The sequence below is a fragment of the Lupinus angustifolius genome, chromosome LG01 (genome assembly GCF_001865875.1).
Source record: "Lupinus angustifolius cultivar Tanjil chromosome LG01, LupAngTanjil_v1.0, whole genome shotgun sequence".
NCBI lineage: Eukaryota > Viridiplantae > Streptophyta > Magnoliopsida > Fabales > Fabaceae > Lupinus > Lupinus angustifolius.
In genome coordinates, this window is record NC_032009.1 from 12,671,721 (window position 1) to 12,690,357 (window position 18,637).

At 33.6% G+C, this 18,637-nt stretch overlaps 1 protein-coding gene across 4 annotated transcripts; it reads left to right on the forward strand.

Annotated features, from left to right (window-relative positions):
* LOC109349695 (peroxisomal (S)-2-hydroxy-acid oxidase GLO1-like) lies at window positions 204–17,071 on the forward strand. 4 transcript variants are annotated; one of them, XM_019590620.1, is made up of 13 exons: window positions 205–430; window positions 1,613–1,785; window positions 1,877–2,001; window positions 6,794–6,840; window positions 7,017–7,094; window positions 8,440–8,564; window positions 8,652–8,718; window positions 8,815–8,877; window positions 8,958–9,027; window positions 9,136–9,236; window positions 9,402–9,506; window positions 10,076–10,287; window positions 17,060–17,071. In XM_019590620.1, exons 2-12 carry the CDS (start codon window positions 1,640–1,642, stop codon window positions 10,259–10,261), a joined length of 1,113 nt encoding a protein of 370 aa, XP_019446165.1. In that variant the 5' UTR covers window positions 205–430; window positions 1,613–1,639; the 3' UTR covers window positions 10,262–10,287; window positions 17,060–17,071. The 4 variants fall into 4 exon arrangements, with proteins under 4 accessions (XP_019446183.1, XP_019446165.1, XP_019446173.1 ...); XM_019590628.1 differs by lacking the exon at window positions 17,060–17,071 and adding an exon at window positions 10,480–10,701 and having other exon boundaries at window positions 10,076–10,285; XM_019590638.1 differs by lacking the exon at window positions 17,060–17,071 and having other exon boundaries at window positions 204–430; window positions 1,616–1,785; window positions 10,076–10,289.

Genomic DNA, 18,637 nt, shown 5'->3' on the forward strand with positions numbered 1-18,637 from the left:
CTCCTATAATTATATATTAATTGCTTAGAAAGCTCGTTTCTTCTCCCAAACAATCAAAGAACATCATACATCGTATTTCGCCTAAAAATTGACAGCTAGACATAGATACGTGGAATAGAACGCTAACAGCCAAAAACCTTTCCGTCGTCCACATGACCAAAGCTCACATTTCCGCGAAAGGAAACTTTGTCTCATTCCTCACATTATGAAGCCAATTCATTCACAAGTGCTTCTCTCACTCACCATCTTTTCATAATTCACTACGTCACATCACAGTCACACACCCAATTCTCAATTATTTCCCTTCTGTTTCTATTGCTCCATAACATTAGCATACTTTTAACTTTTAAGAACTCTTTTCACTTTTTTCTTATCATTATTATTCCTTAGCTCCACATCTCATTCGTCACCTCATCACCCTAAACCAAAGGTTTGTTCTCCTTCTTCAACTTCTATTTTTGTTGTTTTCATTCTTGTTAGAGATGGTTTTCATGCATTATTTGCATATAAATAATAATATATAGGAGTAAATAAGTGAAAATAATTCTCATATAAAAACGACTAGAAAAATAATCTAAAGCTATAATAAAAAAGTTAATTATTAGTTACATGATCTTAAAAAATCATATGCATGTTTTGAACGGTCCAATAAGATCCAATAGTTAGTCTTCTCATTTCTCGCAATAACAATTTGTCCTCTCAATTTTTGTACCGCGTTGATTAGAATGAATATGGTTAGCTTTGTTTTGTAATTTGAAGTTACGTTTCTTTCTCTTTTGAACCCAAGGATTAAGTTTATTGTTTCCGGTATTATTTGATGCTTGAATTCAGAAAAGTTTCGATTTTTAATCTCTTGGTTTGTATTCCATCATGAGTTTATTCAAAATCGGGTCCTGGCTCACTTATTGGAATTTTGTGGGCTAATATGGAACTGGTTCTGTTTGTGCAAAGGATCATCAGTAACACAAAAAGCAAAATGATCCCAGGAAGTGGGGTTTGACCTGAAAAGTTCAGATCCTGCTTTTCATGTGTCTGATAAAAAAATGAATTTTTACATGGTAATGACAAGTGATAAAAATAAAATTTGTAGGTTCCATATTTTAATTTATTTTTGAATTGAATAATTTACAAAAGTACAAAAACATATTTCCCTCTCACATCTGGAGAGGAATCTAATTCCTTCATCATACAAGACAACTCTGGTGTTGGATAACTGAAGTACAATTGAACCCCACCAATAGTTTTGGACTAAGTTGTTGTGCTGCTTTTATTTGCCATTTAGTTAGACTACCTAAGATTACATTTTCGGTAGAGTTCTAACCAACAAGCTTTGTAGTGTAATGGAATGAGTAAGTGAAGTTCAGGTATATCCATACCTGTGTTTGTGGAGGTTGCAATTGCATATCATCTTCGGATTTAAAACAAATTTGATATGAATTCATGTAATATAATCACTGACATATTTTAAATTGAGTCACTTCTATTTATCGAGGTTGAAATTGCATGTCATATTTGGATTTGGTATGCATTCGATATGAATATTTAATTACTCTATTTCATGGAATGCATTTGGTACGAATATTTAATTACTCTATTTTAAACTCCCTTTCAGAAGATTCTGAGGAGAGTATAAGTAATTATGGGCATGATGGAGATAACTAATGTTAATGAGTATGAGGCAATTGCAAAGGAAAAATTGCCAAAGATGATTTATGACTACTATGCATCCGGGGCAGAGGACCAGTGGAGTTTGAAAGAGAATCGCAATGCATTCGCAAGGATTCTGTAATCTCCTTCTCTTCATTTATCTGTTTGGAACCACTCAACCTCAGTTTCATTCAAAATTCTTACAATTTACTTGGTTTAATTAAAACAGGTTCCGACCACGTATACTTATTGATGTAAGCAATATAGACTTGACAACCACTGTATTGGGCTTCAAGTTATCAATGCCTATCATGATTGCTCCTACAGCCATGTTAAAGATGGCTCACCCAGAAGGTATGTGATTAATCTCATTGGTCTTTGTTACATTGAGATATTGTCATTGCATCCGGTATTTTGTTATATAATATTATACATAACAAAATATTCTCATAAAGTCAAAAAGAGTGAGTTATGCATTCCTATACCTTAAAGTGGAATGATTATAGGAAGAGGTATAGAATGCCATAGTATGAACTTACCTTTCATTTACTGAATGAGAACGTATCTTGTGTCTTTCAATAGAAAGCTTAAGGAGTATGTATATACTGAACGTAGTAAAGGTTCTACATACTTTATCTTAATGGATGCAGGAAAACACATACAGCATAATAACAACGATAGTACGACAAAAAATTGCATCAGTAGTTGAACAAGAAAATTCTTCTGTTGGGGTGGAGGGCCTTTAGAGTTTACTCAGTCTTACTCGACTGTAATTACTGTACTGCAAGAACTAGTGCATAAAGAAAGGTTTAAAATATGTTTTAGTTAACTGCAAAGGCGTAGAATAGAAGTTTTCATTCTCAAGAAAAACTGCAGGCATCCTTTATTAAATAGGACTACAGTCCATTTGAAGAAAACAGAATTTATGAGAAAATCCCATTTGGTTTATATAAGCATTTCGGGGAGAAAATTTCAGGCAGTTAAGACTAAGTCTAAATTTCCTTCTAAAATAATTGCAATGAATTTTAGATTATTGTAATGGGCCATGTTGACAATGAGATAGCAGATGAGTTGGCCGATGAATCAACTTTTATGTGATGAGCCATCTCATATCAAGACATGCAACTTAGCTATTGAAGAGGGATTAAGGGGTCATGATGAGGAGGTGTAAAAGTGGGAAAATTTTGAGTTGAACCTAAATCCCTCTCTCTCGGCTTCTCTTCCTCCTATGGACCACTCTTTAATTCCTGTACTTTCTCTCAATACTTCAACTTTGTCCCTCTATAACTTCCTGAACTATTCTCAAGTAAAATCAGAGTGCACCGATGGAACCAAGAAGAGAATGGGTCTGAGATATACCACTGGCTAGTGATTGCTTGATAGAAGTTATTAGATAGTTATGCATTTAATAATCTGTCAGAAATAATTACTATTTATTAGGCAGAATAGTTATTGGCAGTTATGTATTTATTAGAAACAATTATGCAGTAGCAGTTATGCCTTAGGAATATATGGGCAGTAGGCTGTGTAACATTGTATGTGTGTTGTTATTTGTGAGTTTAGGAACAAAGAATATTCTTTATAGGACATTGTTGTATTGTGTGCATAGTAAGAGACTTTGGTATCTAGGACAACAAGTATATTGCTGTACAGTGTGTGATTTATGTGTTTATCAATAAAAGGATTGATTTTCGCTCTGGGGTTTTATCATGCACTTTCCATATTGTCTAGTTCCATGTTACCACCGGTAATCAAGCAGAAAAATAAGAACGATAAGAAGAATGAAATCGATCCGGAATCAATTGAATTCCGAATGCTAAATGCACTTTATTCAATTTGGGAATAGATGGATTACAATGAGAGAAGAACCCTAATTGATTCCCATGAATCAATCCCACTCAAGATAATTCCCAAAAGCTAACTTCTACTTACTCCCTCCTTCTATTTACAGATTTCTAGTGGTGTAACTGTTTCTGCCACAGTGGCAGTTTCAGCTTCAGTTGCAATGCCACTGTCACGTGTGGCATTCCCTCTTGCACCACGTGGACGTCTCTCATACACCTTAATGATAGGTGGCCTAGGTGGCCTAGGTGGCTTCTTAACTCTATCAATACTCCCCCCAGAAGATCCACCTTGTCCCCAAGGGGAAATTGAGGAAAAGCTTCCCGAAGCTGCGCTACGGACTCCCAGGAATTCTCACACTCCGGCAAATTATCCCACTGTACCAGCACCTCCTTATTACCGCCAGTATCCACCCTATACTGCAGAATTTCCGCCGGTCGCACCTTTAACTTGAACTCTTCTGACAGCATTGCAGGCAATGTTTGAGCTTGCTGAATCGGTTTCAACGCCTTCTTCAACAATGAAACATGAAAGACCGGATGAACCTTAGCATGCTCTTGCAATTCCAATCTGTATGCGACGAAACCAATCCTCTCTAAAATTCTGGATGGGCCATAAAAATTCGCTGACAACTTAGCAAAAGGAAGTGAAGCTAAAGATTTCAACTTATACGACTGGAGTTTCAGGAACACCCACTCCCCTACATCAAACTCCACCAGACGCCTATGCTTATTTGCTTGGACCTTCATCAATTCTTGCGCTCTCAACAAATTCTGCCGCAATTCTTGAATAACTACATCTCGAGATATGAGGAGTTGATTCACCTCCTCTACTTTGGAAGTAAAAGTACATCCCTTAATCAAGATGGGAGGGTCCCTTCCATACAAAGCCTTAAAAGGTGTCATTCCCGCCGAAACATTATAAGTGGTGTTGAACCAAAATTCTGTCCACGAAAGCCAATCAAGCCATCTCTTCGGCTTAGGGCCAACAAAACATCGAAGATAGGTCTCCAAATTGCGAGTAACCACCTCTGTTTGGCCATCCGTTTGAGGATGATAGGCTGTACTATACTTCAACTTAGTTCCAGATAAGTGAAAAAGCTCCTGCCAAAACTGACTCAAGAAAATTAGATCCCGATCTGAAACTATGGAAGAGGGGAACCCGTGCAATCTTACTATCTCTTTCACAAATAGGGCCGCCACATCTTTAGCAGTGAATGGATGACCCAATGAAAAAAAAATGGGCATACTTCGTCAATCGGTCCACCACTACAAAAATAGTGTCCTTCCCACCTGACTTTGGTAACCCCGAAATAAAATCCATAGAGATATCCTGCCAAATCTGAGTTGGAATCGGTAACGATTGCACGATACCTCCTGGTGCTAGAGTAGAATATTTATATCGCTGGTATACATCATAGGTCTCGACATACTGCTTCACATAACCTCGCATGCCCTCCCAATTGAAGAAACTAGAATCCCGTTTGTATGTGCGAAAAAATCCGGAATGTCCCACAGATACACTATCATGGCATTCTGCTAAGATCAAAGACAACTTATTAGACCCCTTGGACAATAGCAATTTGCCCTTGTACAAAAGCCTTCCCGACTGAAATCTCAACCCCGAATGTGACTCTAGATTCTCGGCCAAGTCTTGGATCACTTTCTTCCATTTCAGATCCTTTTGTACCTCTTCAAACCATTCATCCTCATCAGCTAAATTGATCACGGAAAGGGCCGTATAAAAAGCTTTACGGGATAATGCATCAGCCACTGAATTCTCCTTTCCCGGTTTGAATTGGATTTCAAAATCTAATCCAATTAGTTTGACCACCCACTTGAACTGTTCCTCGCTGAAAAGCCTCTGTTCGGTAAGAAATTTTAAACTCCTTTGATCGGTCTTGATCACAAAATGTCTACCCATCAAATAACGTTTTCATTTTTATACCGCTTGGACCACAGCCATTAGTTCTCGTTCATAAACCGACTTCAGTTAGGATCTAGTGGATAGACCTTTACTCCAGAAAGCTAAAGGTCACCCCTCATGCATCAAAATTGCTCATATCCCTTTACTCGAAGCATCTGTTTCCACCACAAATGTCTTCGAAAAATCGAGCACAACCAACATTGGCAAACTGATCATAGCGGACTTCAGAGTCTGAAAAGCACTTGTGGCATCATCAGTCCATACAAAATTATCCTTTTTCAATAAATCGGTGAGAGGTTTTGCAATTTGACCATAACCTTGCACAAAACTTCTATAATAACTAGTGAGACCCAGAAATCCCCTTAAACTCTTGAGATCTCGGGGCATCGGCCAAGATTGCATAGTAGCCACCTTCGCTGCATCTACGGCTACTCCCGAATGAGAAATGATGTGCCCCAAAATTCCAGACTCGGTTTAGCAAAACTGCATTTCTTCTTGTTGACCCTTAGGGAATCGGCTCTTAAAGAGACTAGTGTTTTAAAATAAAAGGGACTAGTGTTTTAAGCCTCACTAAGGTGGTCTCAAAGAGACTAGTGTTTTAAAATAAAAGAGATCTCGGCAGTTTCTGGAAAATTTGTTTTATTTATTTCAAACAGCTGAATGTTTCAATCTTCACATCAATAGACGGGTGTGTTTGTTATTCAAGTATATACAACAAAAACCAAGCCTTTATTCCACTAGGTAGGGTCGGCTACATTGATTGAACGACACCTTAATGTTTTATCGTAAATCATGTTCATTGAGCTCTAGGTCTTTCTTTATCATTTCTCCTATATTTTTCTCGCTCTCCCTCTTCCTCTAGGAATTTAACTAGCTTCCATTTGATCTAATCTTCTTACGGACTTCTACTAGTCTCCTCCACACATGTCCAAAATACATAAGGTGCTATTCTACCATATTTTTTACTATAGGAGTTACTTCAACTTTCTCTCTGATGCATTCATTTTTAATCTTATCTTGTCTAGTATGTCCAGTCATCCAACATTTGGACCTATATAATATTGTTGGTTTTATAGTCGTATGATAAAACTTCTCCTTAAGTTTGAGTGGTACCTTTTTATCGCAAATGACACTTGAAGTAATCCGCCATTTCATCCAACCCGCTTGAATCCTATGTTTCATATTCAATTTCCCCATTGTCTAGCTATTCAAGTATATTCTTCAAATTAATAAATTTATTATGAATTAAGCACCAGCTTTGCAGTTTTTATTAATGCAAAAGACCCTGTTTCTTATTTTTTTTTATTTTGAAGTTTACTTATTACTGAATTGAGAAAAAAAAATCTAAATTAAACCAAATTATGCAACTTTTATGTAGGAGAACATGCAGTTGCTAGAGCAGCATCAGCAGCTGGCACTATCATGGTATGGTTTCCACCACACTTGTTCTTTAGTTTTATTCCCAAACAAAACTGCACTTGTTTTCGTTGTAGTTTTCTTGTATATTTGACTCTAATATGGAACGGTATAGGCCTATTCACCTGCATGTTTGTTGTGCTTATTTACTTTCCGGCAGATTAATTTTCATTATTTTGTCACAGACACTATCTTCATGGGCTACTTCGAGTGTCGAGGAGGTTGCTTCAACAGGACCTGGCATTCGTTTTTTCCAACTCTATGTGGGTATATTGCCCTTGTTCCTTCTTTTAATGGTTCTCTTTTCTGTGATGTGTGTCATAAGTCTCCTCCTTGAACACAGGAACATTTCCTTTTCCAGAAAACGTTTCCAAGCATAGTAGCATGAAACAGGAATTCTCTTTTGATATATGAACCGCCACATATTTTTTTTTTTATGTTGAATTTTTAGTAATGTTATCATGTGTGGAAATAAAGGCTTGATTCCTTCCTACTGTGTGTCTGGGTAATTTATTACTTTCACTTTCTCTCTAATGTCTCTTCCCAAAATAAGGCTTTGTTCGAGAGTGGGGTTTTGTAGGGGAAAGAAAGAGAAGCGATGACTTTGAAAAGTTTTCCCCTTTATTATTTTCACTTTCTCTCTAATGCCTCTTCCCATTTTTAGTAATGTTATCATGTGTTAGGGAAATAAAGGCTTGATTCCTAGATACTGTGTGTATCGGTAATTTATTACTTTTACTTGTTTCTTTCCTTGCTAGTAAGGCTTTGTTTGGGAGTGGGGTTTTGGAGGGGAAGGAAAGGGAATGAATGACTTTGGAAAGTTCCCCCTTATTTGGGAGTCAGATGAAGGAGAGGGGAAGGTTTTGCAGGGTCTCTAAAACCCTTCATGTATCTATTTTTAAAGTCCCCAATTTGAAGTTTTTTGGAGATATAATGTCAAAATAACTAAATGTTTTTAGTAATATTATTATATAATTCTACATTATTGTCTATTTCTCATTATTAATTACATTTTTAAAATAAAAAATATATATTTTTATATTATCATTATTAGTTTAGGCTTTGTTTGTAAGTTACGAGGGAAAGAGAATGACAAAGATCAAAGGGTTAAGAAAGGAGAGAAATAGAAAATGAAAGAAATCTTCTTCCTTGTTTGAAGAGTATGAAATTTACGTTAACCTTCCCTCATCTAAATTTCATACTTCCAAATAAGGGAGATGATTTCCTTCCTTTTACTTTCTCTCCCTTCTTAACCCTTTGATATCTTTCCTCCCTTTCCCTCCTAACTCCCAAACAAAATCCAACCTGGGGGAACTTTAAAAATAAAATTAGACAGATGGAGGGTTTTGGAGGGAGAAACCCTCCAAAACATTCTCTTCTCCTCATCCAACTCCCAAGCAAGGGGAAGGCTTTCTGAAGCCATCCATTCCCTCCCATTCCAAAACCCCACACTCCCAAACAAAGCCCTCTTATGAAATAATTTCACTGATATTGCCTTCCAAAAACAAATTATTGTTCTCCTTGCTACATCTACATACACGTTAATATGGCTATGTAAGATTCTCATCTATCTAGTTATAACCTAATCCAATGATGTTCTGTTCTTAGGTTTACAAAGACAGAAATGTGGTTACACAGCTTGTGAGAAGAGCTGAGAAAGCTGGTTTCAAGGCAATTGCGCTTACTGTGGATACTCCACTTCTTGGTCGTAGGGAGGCTGATATCAAAAACAGGTTTGCAGGCAATTAGAAATTCCAATGCGAACATTATATTACAGATATTAATCTACATGCTTGTTTGATGGGATTTTTATTCTGCAGATTTACATTGCCATCACACCTGACGTTGAAGAATTTTGAAGGATTAGATCTTGGAAAGCTGGATAAGGTGAGTGTTTAGTATAAATTTTCAATTGGATGGGTTTTCCGTTTATGCTCATTGTCTTATTGTTGTTCCTTTTACTGTTTTGGTATCACTTTGCAGACTAGTGACTCTGGTCTTGCCTCTTATGTTGCTGGTCAAGTTGATCGGTCTCTCAGCTGGAAGGTAAATTGATTTTTTCAAACATATTACTTCCCAATCTTGACATTGAACGTGTTATAATACTATGATAAACTTTGTTACAGGATGTGAAATGGCTTCAAACAATTACCTCATTGCCAATTCTAGTGAAGGGTGTACTTACTTCTGAAGATGGTAAGCATATCAAACCGATGCACTTTATGATTCTTCATTCAGTGGATCTTTTTTCGGATTGTTTTCTCAGTCTTGAATGTAATCCCATATCTTATGCCAATAATGTAGCAAGAATAGCTGTAGAAGTTGGAGCTGCTGGAATCATTGTTTCCAATCACGGAGCTCGCCAACTTGACTATGTCCCATCAACTATTATGGCTTTGGAAGAGGTACACTATGTCCTAATCATTTCTGGAAAATTTGCATATTAATTGAATAGGAATGACCCACTTCTTGAAACAGGGCATTATGTCATTTTTTAAATACCTCAACATTGCAGGGATATTCCTTTTTGATTAGTTTTTAGTAAAGTTTTGGTTGCTTGCCTTGAATAGGTTGTCAAAGGTGCACAGGGAAGACTTCCTGTTTTTCTGGATGGTGGAGTCCGCCGAGGGACAGATGTTTTTAAAGCACTGGCACTCGGCGCATCCGGCATATTTGTAAGTATATGATAACCTAACCTCCATCATAGCCAATCAAACTTGAATGCTTAACTCCATCAACTCATAATTGATACATATGACTTATCACCTTAACGAAACATATCAACATTGTAAGAGTAGTTTCTAAGGGTTATGGCTGCGATTTGGATTTTTAAGGGGGAGGAAGGGGAAGGAAAAACTTTAGGGTTATTTCACAAGTGTATTTCATAGCTCTTAAGCCTTCCATTTCCTTTCCTTTCAAAGTCCAACTCGCAAATAGACTCTGAATAAAACAGAGAAGCATATGATTCTGATCATAGAAACAGAAGTTTCCTAAAGATATGAACCTACCACAAATACCAAGGAAACTTATGGAATATGATGTTTCTTTGACTGTTTGAACCAAAGATGTCTTGGCTGAAAACCTGCTTTGACAATTTGACCTAAAGATCAGAGGTTTCAGAAAATGCAATATGATAGAATAAGGGGTGTAGTTTACAAGTGTTTCCTTACAAGCAAATGTTCTAATAACTAGCTAGTCCCATATTCCTGTTATTTATACATTTACCTTTCATCTCTAACATCAGATTGGAAGACCTGTGGTGTTCTCTTTGGCTGCTGATGGTGAAGCTGGTGTAAGAAAAGCACTTCAGATGCTTCATGACGAGTTTGAATTAACTATGGCGCTAAGTGGCTGCCGTTCGCTTAAGGAGATAACTCGCGACCATGTTGTGACAGAGTGGGACCACGCCAGAATTGCTCCCAAGTTATGAGATGTGGTGCACAAGACTCCCAGCTTGTTAGCCACTATTGTTAGAGAGTATACATCGAGGGACAAGGATCTGCTGTCCCAAACCCTATCCCAGACCAATCCTATTATGACACGTCACTTAAAAAAATTAAATATTCATAACTTTATCAATTTTGCTTCATTGTAATTGATCAAGGACGTGGTTGGGGACATAGTTGGGGCAGCAGATCCCCATCCTACATCAAGACCTTGAGAATAATGGGAATCTTAGAATAACTTGTTTTTATTTGATGTTTCAATTAAAAACCTTTGTTGTTACAATGAGGTGTCCAAACATATCTGCCACTTTATTCACATTATGGAATAAGTTTCTACCTGGACCTTCATTTCATTGCCCTAGGTGCTGGGATTTGGTTAAAAAAATCTGACACATGATTGCCAATAAAACAAATTCTGTTATTTGTATTAAAGTGAGAATTTCTATATAATATTAGTAAGTGGAGAGAGAAGACGTTTTCTTAGGGTCTATTAGGTATCAAGGGCCCTAGTGCACAATAGGAGGGAATGAAAATAATTTTTCAATTTATTTAATCTTTATCAATCACTAATCAATTATACATATCAATTAAGTTTCTTTAAAGCCAAGATAATCGATTATCATATGATTAATGATTAATTAAGTAAAGTTATTTTCTTGTTAATTGATTATCGTGTGATTAATGATCAATTACATAAAATTATTTACTTATTAATTGATTAATCAATTACATAGAAACTAGAGAGTATAATTTTCTTCAAAAACCTTCTAATCAATTATATTATCTCAATTTATCCTTATTACATCAAAATCAATTAATTAACAAATATGAATATTAAATTGAAAAGAGTGTAGAGATAGAAGATTTGATATCATAGTTTTTTATGCTGGTTCACGTCAAGAATGGAGTGTTATGCCTGGGCCCTTGAGAATTTTCAGTAATGGAGATATTGTTTTGATACATACAAATCATCAAAGATACTCTTGTCTTGCTTCACAAACTTGAGTCTGGTTGAATTTCCACAACCTCCTAACTTCTATGAATCCTAAAAAAAATCCCTCCCTGGATAGAGGATGACTCACCCCTAATTTCAATTGTTAAGGGAACACCTTTATATGGGTCGACAACAACAAGAATATAAATCTGAAAGACGTCATTCTAATATCTGAATAATTTGAAAATTAAGACCACTAGAAAATGATGATTACAAGAGATGAGAAAATGAATAGTTAAAAGCGAATATGATGAGCTATTGTTATCACCAAGACTCCCATGTAAATTTATATTAATTTAAAAATGTCAGAATTGAAAATGAATGAATCATCTTGAAAAACAAAAAAAAACTGTTTCAGATTACTAGATAATCGATTAAGTTAAGTCACAACCATTATTAGTTTATGAAAATTCGTACTTGATTATATTGATAAATAACCGATTACCTACATATCAAAACAATTTCAAGAAAAAATGTGGATTTCATTATCTATAGTATAACAGATTACTAATCATTTAATTGAGGTAAAACTTAGAAATTAAGTTCCAACATCATCTATAACACCACATACATTGATCCTAATTAAATCAATGACATGAGATACAAAAACCTATAGGAAATAAAAATGTGAAATATAAACTAAGATGCGAAAGTAAGAGTAGACGTAATATCCTCTTGAGTTATGTATGTCGATCTTAAATGTAACATTGCATGATGTGTTGTCTTGGAAAGCGTTGTGCACATCAAAACTAAGATATGCATTTAAGCTTTCATGGTCTTATTTAAACAAAAGAACAACAATCATGGTAATAATTACTTGAAACAACCTATTCGCTTGTGATGTAAAAGCTATTTATGCTTATGTTAAGATTTTCATTATTTTCCAATTGAGATTTATGATTTGGGAGAAGCCCTAGTTATGAAATTTAGGATTTTAATATTTTATGAATTCTAATTATGAATGTATGTTTTTTTTATTTACATTTCTCCTAAAATTGATTCTCGATTCTATATGTTTTCTTATACTAATATCTTTTGTGATTCAGTTTTCACACTTTAATAACAAAAGAAAAACTTAAGTAAGCAATTAAAAGTTATTTCCTCTACATCTTATCATTTTAAGCATATAAATTAACGTTATTGTTTTTATATATGTGCCAGACATATATGAATGTGAAGCACCAATTAAAAAGACTGATATCCTAATTAGCTTGATTACACTTATTTTTATTTAGTTTTGTAATCTACATTGGGATAAATGGATACATATATATCAATATTCAGAAATCTAAGTCAATCATGAAAGATCTCATATTAGATTTAATTTGTTTAAACAGTTAAATTATCCGATCAGATCAGATGGTTATATAATTAATATTTTTTATCTATAAGTATATAAATACAAACATTATAATTAATAATTATGTATATTACCTTGAAGTAACATCTCTTTATATTTTTTGGACTAAAATAAAACAAAATAATAGAGTAATGTACCATTTGTTTTAATTTTAATGCCAAAATATTTGTATGATATATATTTGATGCCATATATTTAGAATATTTTTATTACGCATTATATATATCTTTTTTCTTTATTGTTCAAATTGTTTTTAAGCATTAAGAATTATGTACATGTATGCCTTTTGATAATGCATATTCAATTTTGTATCTAGACACACATAAGTTTTACACAAGGTGTTATTTAACACAATTTAAGATTAAAATTATCAGCTAATGGATCCTAATTATTTCATTTATTAATTTTTAATTAAATAAGTTGACAAAATATGTTGTCAAAGTAACCTATATTATTGAAATTGATTAAAATTATGTGGATGTTAGTATGAAATTATTTATGTGAATTGTGATTGACCAAAAATAAGTCACTATTTAGCCAAGTAATAACATATCTATGATAACAAAACGTAACATTTTTAAAGATTTTTTTGTGTGTGTAAAATAGTTTGTTTTAAAAAAAGGCTATTTTTTAGCAGAATTAGTTGTGAATATCTAATCATTACGTTTAAAGTATTACTTACCAATTAGTTTATCTGTCCAAATACAAGAAAATGATGTTGCTCTAAGTATCTTATGTTGGATCTATTATGTAAATCATTTCCCCATGTATTATCATATTAATGTGATCATCTGATAAAATACCAACATTAAGTTACTTTTATTGAGACGGTCTTATTGCTTATTTCAATTGGTTAAAAGATTATAGTGTAAATGCAAGCATGCATCACATAGATTTTGATCAAGACAAAGTTTAAAGACAAGTTTGAAGACACACACAAATCAACAAAGAGCAAAGCCAAGACTCAAAGATCAAGCATTCAAGAAGATCTAGAACACTAAGAGTATTGTCTATTATCATAGGTCCTAAGATGTTTGATTGGATAGAGTCTAGATTAGGTGAACCTTAATGGAAGTCCCACAACCTAAAATATGATCATAACTAATAATGAGACTTATTTGTATATATACATGATTTACATGGACATGCATAAATACACGATAACATGATTTTGGTGCATTAAACTAAAGTTATATCATACATCATTTAAAATCATGCATCATACTTTTACAAACCATGTAGGAGGTTCATAACACATCAAAGTAACTTTTTTAGAAAACCCTTAATCAATCAAGGTTGAGTTAATCAATTAAGTTGTGCAAAATGAGAACCCGTTAATCAATTAAGTTAAAGGTTAATCTATTAGTGGAAGATATAGTTTCTAGAATCTCGATTTTTAAACAACATTAGTCGATTAAATAAATTGTTTAATCAATTGACTACACCAGAAAACAAATGTGTATTTTAAACCAAAATTTCCCATTTTCTAGGCAAGAGATTGAATCATATTGATTTTCACTTTAACATTCAAAGATAGAATTTTCCAAAGTGTTTTTGAAAAGAGAGAAAAGTATTTTGATACACAAAAAGGGATAGGAGAATACTTCATGAATCTTTAAAGAAGTATTACAAGATTTTCAAGTCATATCAAGTTTACAAAATCTTTTATCTCACATCTTCATATTCTGGATTGTGTGAGACTTTTAGGAAGGTTTTAGATTCTGGAAGTGTGTGTATATTCAACACATTTAGGTGCATTATTCTTTTGTACACATTGTAGACAGTTGTATTGGTTATTTCTCTTTGGCAGAGTAATGTACCATTTGTTTTAATTTTAATGCCAAAATATTTGTATGATATATATTTGATGCCATATATTTAGAATATTTTTATTACGCATTATATATATCTTTTTTCTTTATTGTTCAAATTGTTTTTAAGCATTAAGAATTATGTACATGTATGCCTTTTGATAATGCATATTCAATTTTGTATCTAGACACACATAAGTTTTACACAAGGTGTTATTTAACACAATTTAAGATTAAAATTATCAGCTAATGGATCCTAATTATTTCATTTATTAATTTTTAATTAAATAAGTTGACAAAATATGTTGTCAAAGTAACCTATATTATTGAAATTGATTAAAATTATGTGGATGTTAGTATGAAATTATTTATGTGAATTGTGATTGACCAAAAATAAGTCACTATTTAGCCAAGTAATAACATATCTATGATAACAAAACGTAACATTTTTAAAGATTTTTTTGTGTGTGTAAAATAGTTTGTTTTAAAAAAAGGCTATTTTTTAGCAGAATTAGTTGTGAATATCTAATCATTACGTTTAAAGTATTACTTACCAATTAGTTTATCTGTCCAAATACAAGAAAATGATGTTGCTCTAAGTATCTTATGTTGGATCTATTATGTAAATCATTTCCCCATGTATTATCATATTAATGTGATCATCTGATAAAATACCAACATTAAGTTACTTTTATTGAGACGGTCTTATTGCTTATTTCAATTGGTTAAAAGATTATAGTGTAAATGCAAGCATGCATCACATAGATTTTGATCAAGACAAAGTTTAAAGACAAGTTTGAAGACACACACAAATCAACAAAGAGCAAAGCCAAGACTCAAAGATCAAGCATTCAAGAAGATCTAGAACACTAAGAGTATTGTCTATTATCATAGGTCCTAAGATGTTTGATTGGATAGAGTCTAGATTAGGTGAACCTTAATGGAAGTCCCACAACCTAAAATATGATCATAACTAATAATGAGACTTATTTGTATATATACATGATTTACATGGACATGCATAAATACACGATAACATGATTTTGGTGCATTAAACTAAAGTTATATCATACATCATTTAAAATCATGCATCATACTTTTACAAACCATGTAGGAGGTTCATAACACATCAAAGTAACTTTTTTAGAAAACCCTTAATCAATCAAGGTTGAGTTAATCAATTAAGTTGTGCAAAATGAGAACCCGTTAATCAATTAAGTTAAAGGTTAATCTATTAGTGGAAGATATAGTTTCTAGAATCTCGATTTTTAAACAACATTAGTCGATTAAATAAATTGTTTAATCAATTGACTACACCAGAAAACAAATGTGTATTTTAAACCAAAATTTCCCATTTTCTAGGCAAGAGATTGAATCATATTGATTTTCACTTTAACATTCAAAGATAGAATTTTCCAAAGTGTTTTTGAAAAGAGAGAAAAGTATTTTGATACACAAAAAGGGATAGGAGAATACTTCATGAATCTTTAAAGAAGTATTACAAGATTTTCAAGTCATATCAAGTTTACAAAATCTTTTATCTCACATCTTCATATTCTGGATTGTGTGAGACTTTTAGGAAGGTTTTAGATTCTGGAAGTGTGTGTATATTCAACACATTTAGGTGCATTATTCTTTTGTACACATTGTAGACAGTTGTATTGGTTATTTCTCTTTGGCGTGTGGTATCACCAAGAAGAAGAGAAAAGGTTGGAGAAACCCTGGTTATAAGTGACGAGGAGCCATTAGAAGCTAGGTTCACTATACAAGTATCTTGGTAAGAAGTTACAAGTGATGGGGCCATCCATTAGAAGTAGTGAGGGATTCATTAGAAGAGAAGACAAGCCATTAGAAAGCTTAAGTCCAAGATAGTCTTGGTGGAAGTGTGTTTGTAAAACATTATTCCTTAGTGAAGAAAATATTCCAAGATTAGAAGAGAAGACCTGAACGTAGATTGCATGTGGATTAGGAATCGAACCAAGATACAAGTCATCGTCTCAATTTTCTTATCTCTTACTCTTTATGTTTTCGCAATATTTGATTTACTTTACTTGGCATTCAGATCTTTCTGAGTTAATTGCATATTATGTTATGTGTAATTAGCTGCATAAATTCATTTGGTAGAGTGCATACAAGATTAATTAAATCAATGCATCTTGGTGTATCAATAAAACATGTTTTTCAAGAAACAAGAACTAGTTAATCGATTAAGCTTTGATGTTAATCAATTATATGCAGAAGCAATTAATCGATTAAGACATCCTTTAATCGATTAAACAGAGAGGAAAATCATTGAATATCTTTTTAATCAAGAAACGATAATTGAATACTGAACCACCTATTCACCCTCTCTAGTTGAATTTTAGAGCCCTTGTGAACTAACAAGTAGCATCAGAACTAGTTCGAACATACTAGCTTAATATCTAATTCGTGTGATACAAAATGGGCTCTACAAATCCTTCTATGGTGAAGGATCCTCTATCAACCGCCCTCCTTCTTTTGTGGAGAGGGCTATGCCTACTGAAAAGTCAGAATGATGATCTTCATTAAGACCGTAGATACGAATATTTGAGATGTTGTAAAAATGAACCTCACATTCCACTGCACTTGGTGGAAGGTGAAACTAAAAAAAAGCCAAAGAGTTTGGACCAATGAGGAAAAGAGAAAAGTGTGGTATGATTCGAAGGCTAAAAACATTATTACTTCTTCACTTTCATATGTTGAATTATTTAGAGTTTCACAATGTAAAAGTGTCAAGGAATTGTAGGATACTTTAAAAGTAACCCATGAAGGCACTAGTGAGGTCAAGCGAGCTAGATTAAATGCATTGACACATGAATATGAATTATTTCGCATGTTTCCACATGAACCAATTAGTGATATGCAAAAGCGATTCACTCAAATTGTCAATCATCTTATTGCATTAGATAAAGTGTTTGCTAATAGTGAATTGACTAACAATGTTTTAAGATGTCTTAGTAGGGCATGGAAACCAAATGTGATGGCTATAGTGGAATCCAAAGATTTGGTCTCTTTGTCGCTCGTAATACTTTTCGGAAAGCTTCAAGAACATAAAATAGAGCTAGGATGCTTGGCACTCCATGAACATACGGACAAGAACAATAAGGGAATTTCTCTCAAAGCCATAACTTCACATTCAAGAAGTCAAGAAGAAAAATTTGATGATGATGAGTTTGATTCCGACATCTTTCACGAAACTATAACCCTCATTGTCAACAAATTCATATAGTTCTTAAAGATGAATAGAGGATTCAGAAAGTTTCATAGAGAATATGCAAGAGAGGAAACCAATAAGGGGAAGTATTCAAATGATAAAATAACATGTCATGAGTGTGGGAAAGTAGGACACATGAAGTACTCATGTCCTACTTATCTCAAGAAGGATGACCATGACAAGAAAGACTCTCGAGACATCAAGACTAAGAAGACATACATTGTTTGGGATGCACCCAAAAAGGCCACAACATCTAGCACCTCAAAAGATGAAGAATCGGCCAAGCTATACCTTATGGCGTAAAAATAGAAATCTTGCCGAATTAGTGAGGAAGGTGAATCTAGTGAGGTATGTTCTTCCAATTTGATTATAATTCTGATGATTCCTCCATGTATGATATGTTATATGGTGCTTATGTAGAAATGCATGAATAACTTAAAAAGTTGGCAAAAAATAGGAAAAGGTTATTTTGGAACATGGAAAGAAAATTAGTGAAATGCAGAATTTTATTGTTGAGCATAAATTAGAAATGAAACCTTGGATCTTATCTATGCTAACTCTTCACGTGATTGTTCTTCTAAATTAAATGTGATGCATATTTGTGAAAAATGCACTTTTTTGGAAAAAGAGAATAATAGTTTAAAAGATAAAGTTGCAAATTTCACAAAAGGTAGTCACAACTTAGACAACTTACTTGCTACATCTAGAAATATTGAATAGGTCCGAATTGGTTTATACGCATGCAAAGAATTATTTTTACAAGAAACAAGTAGATTTTTCGAAAATTTCATATCACAAGTCTCCTAGTTCTTGTCATATTAGAACATATGGTGTGCCGAATGGACAATACATGTGGATTGGTAAGGGACAAGATCCCAAAAGAACTAACATCAAGGACCCAAGATCATTTGTGTACCCAAGACAAGCAAGTAAATTTGTTTTGTAGGTGTACCTAAGGAC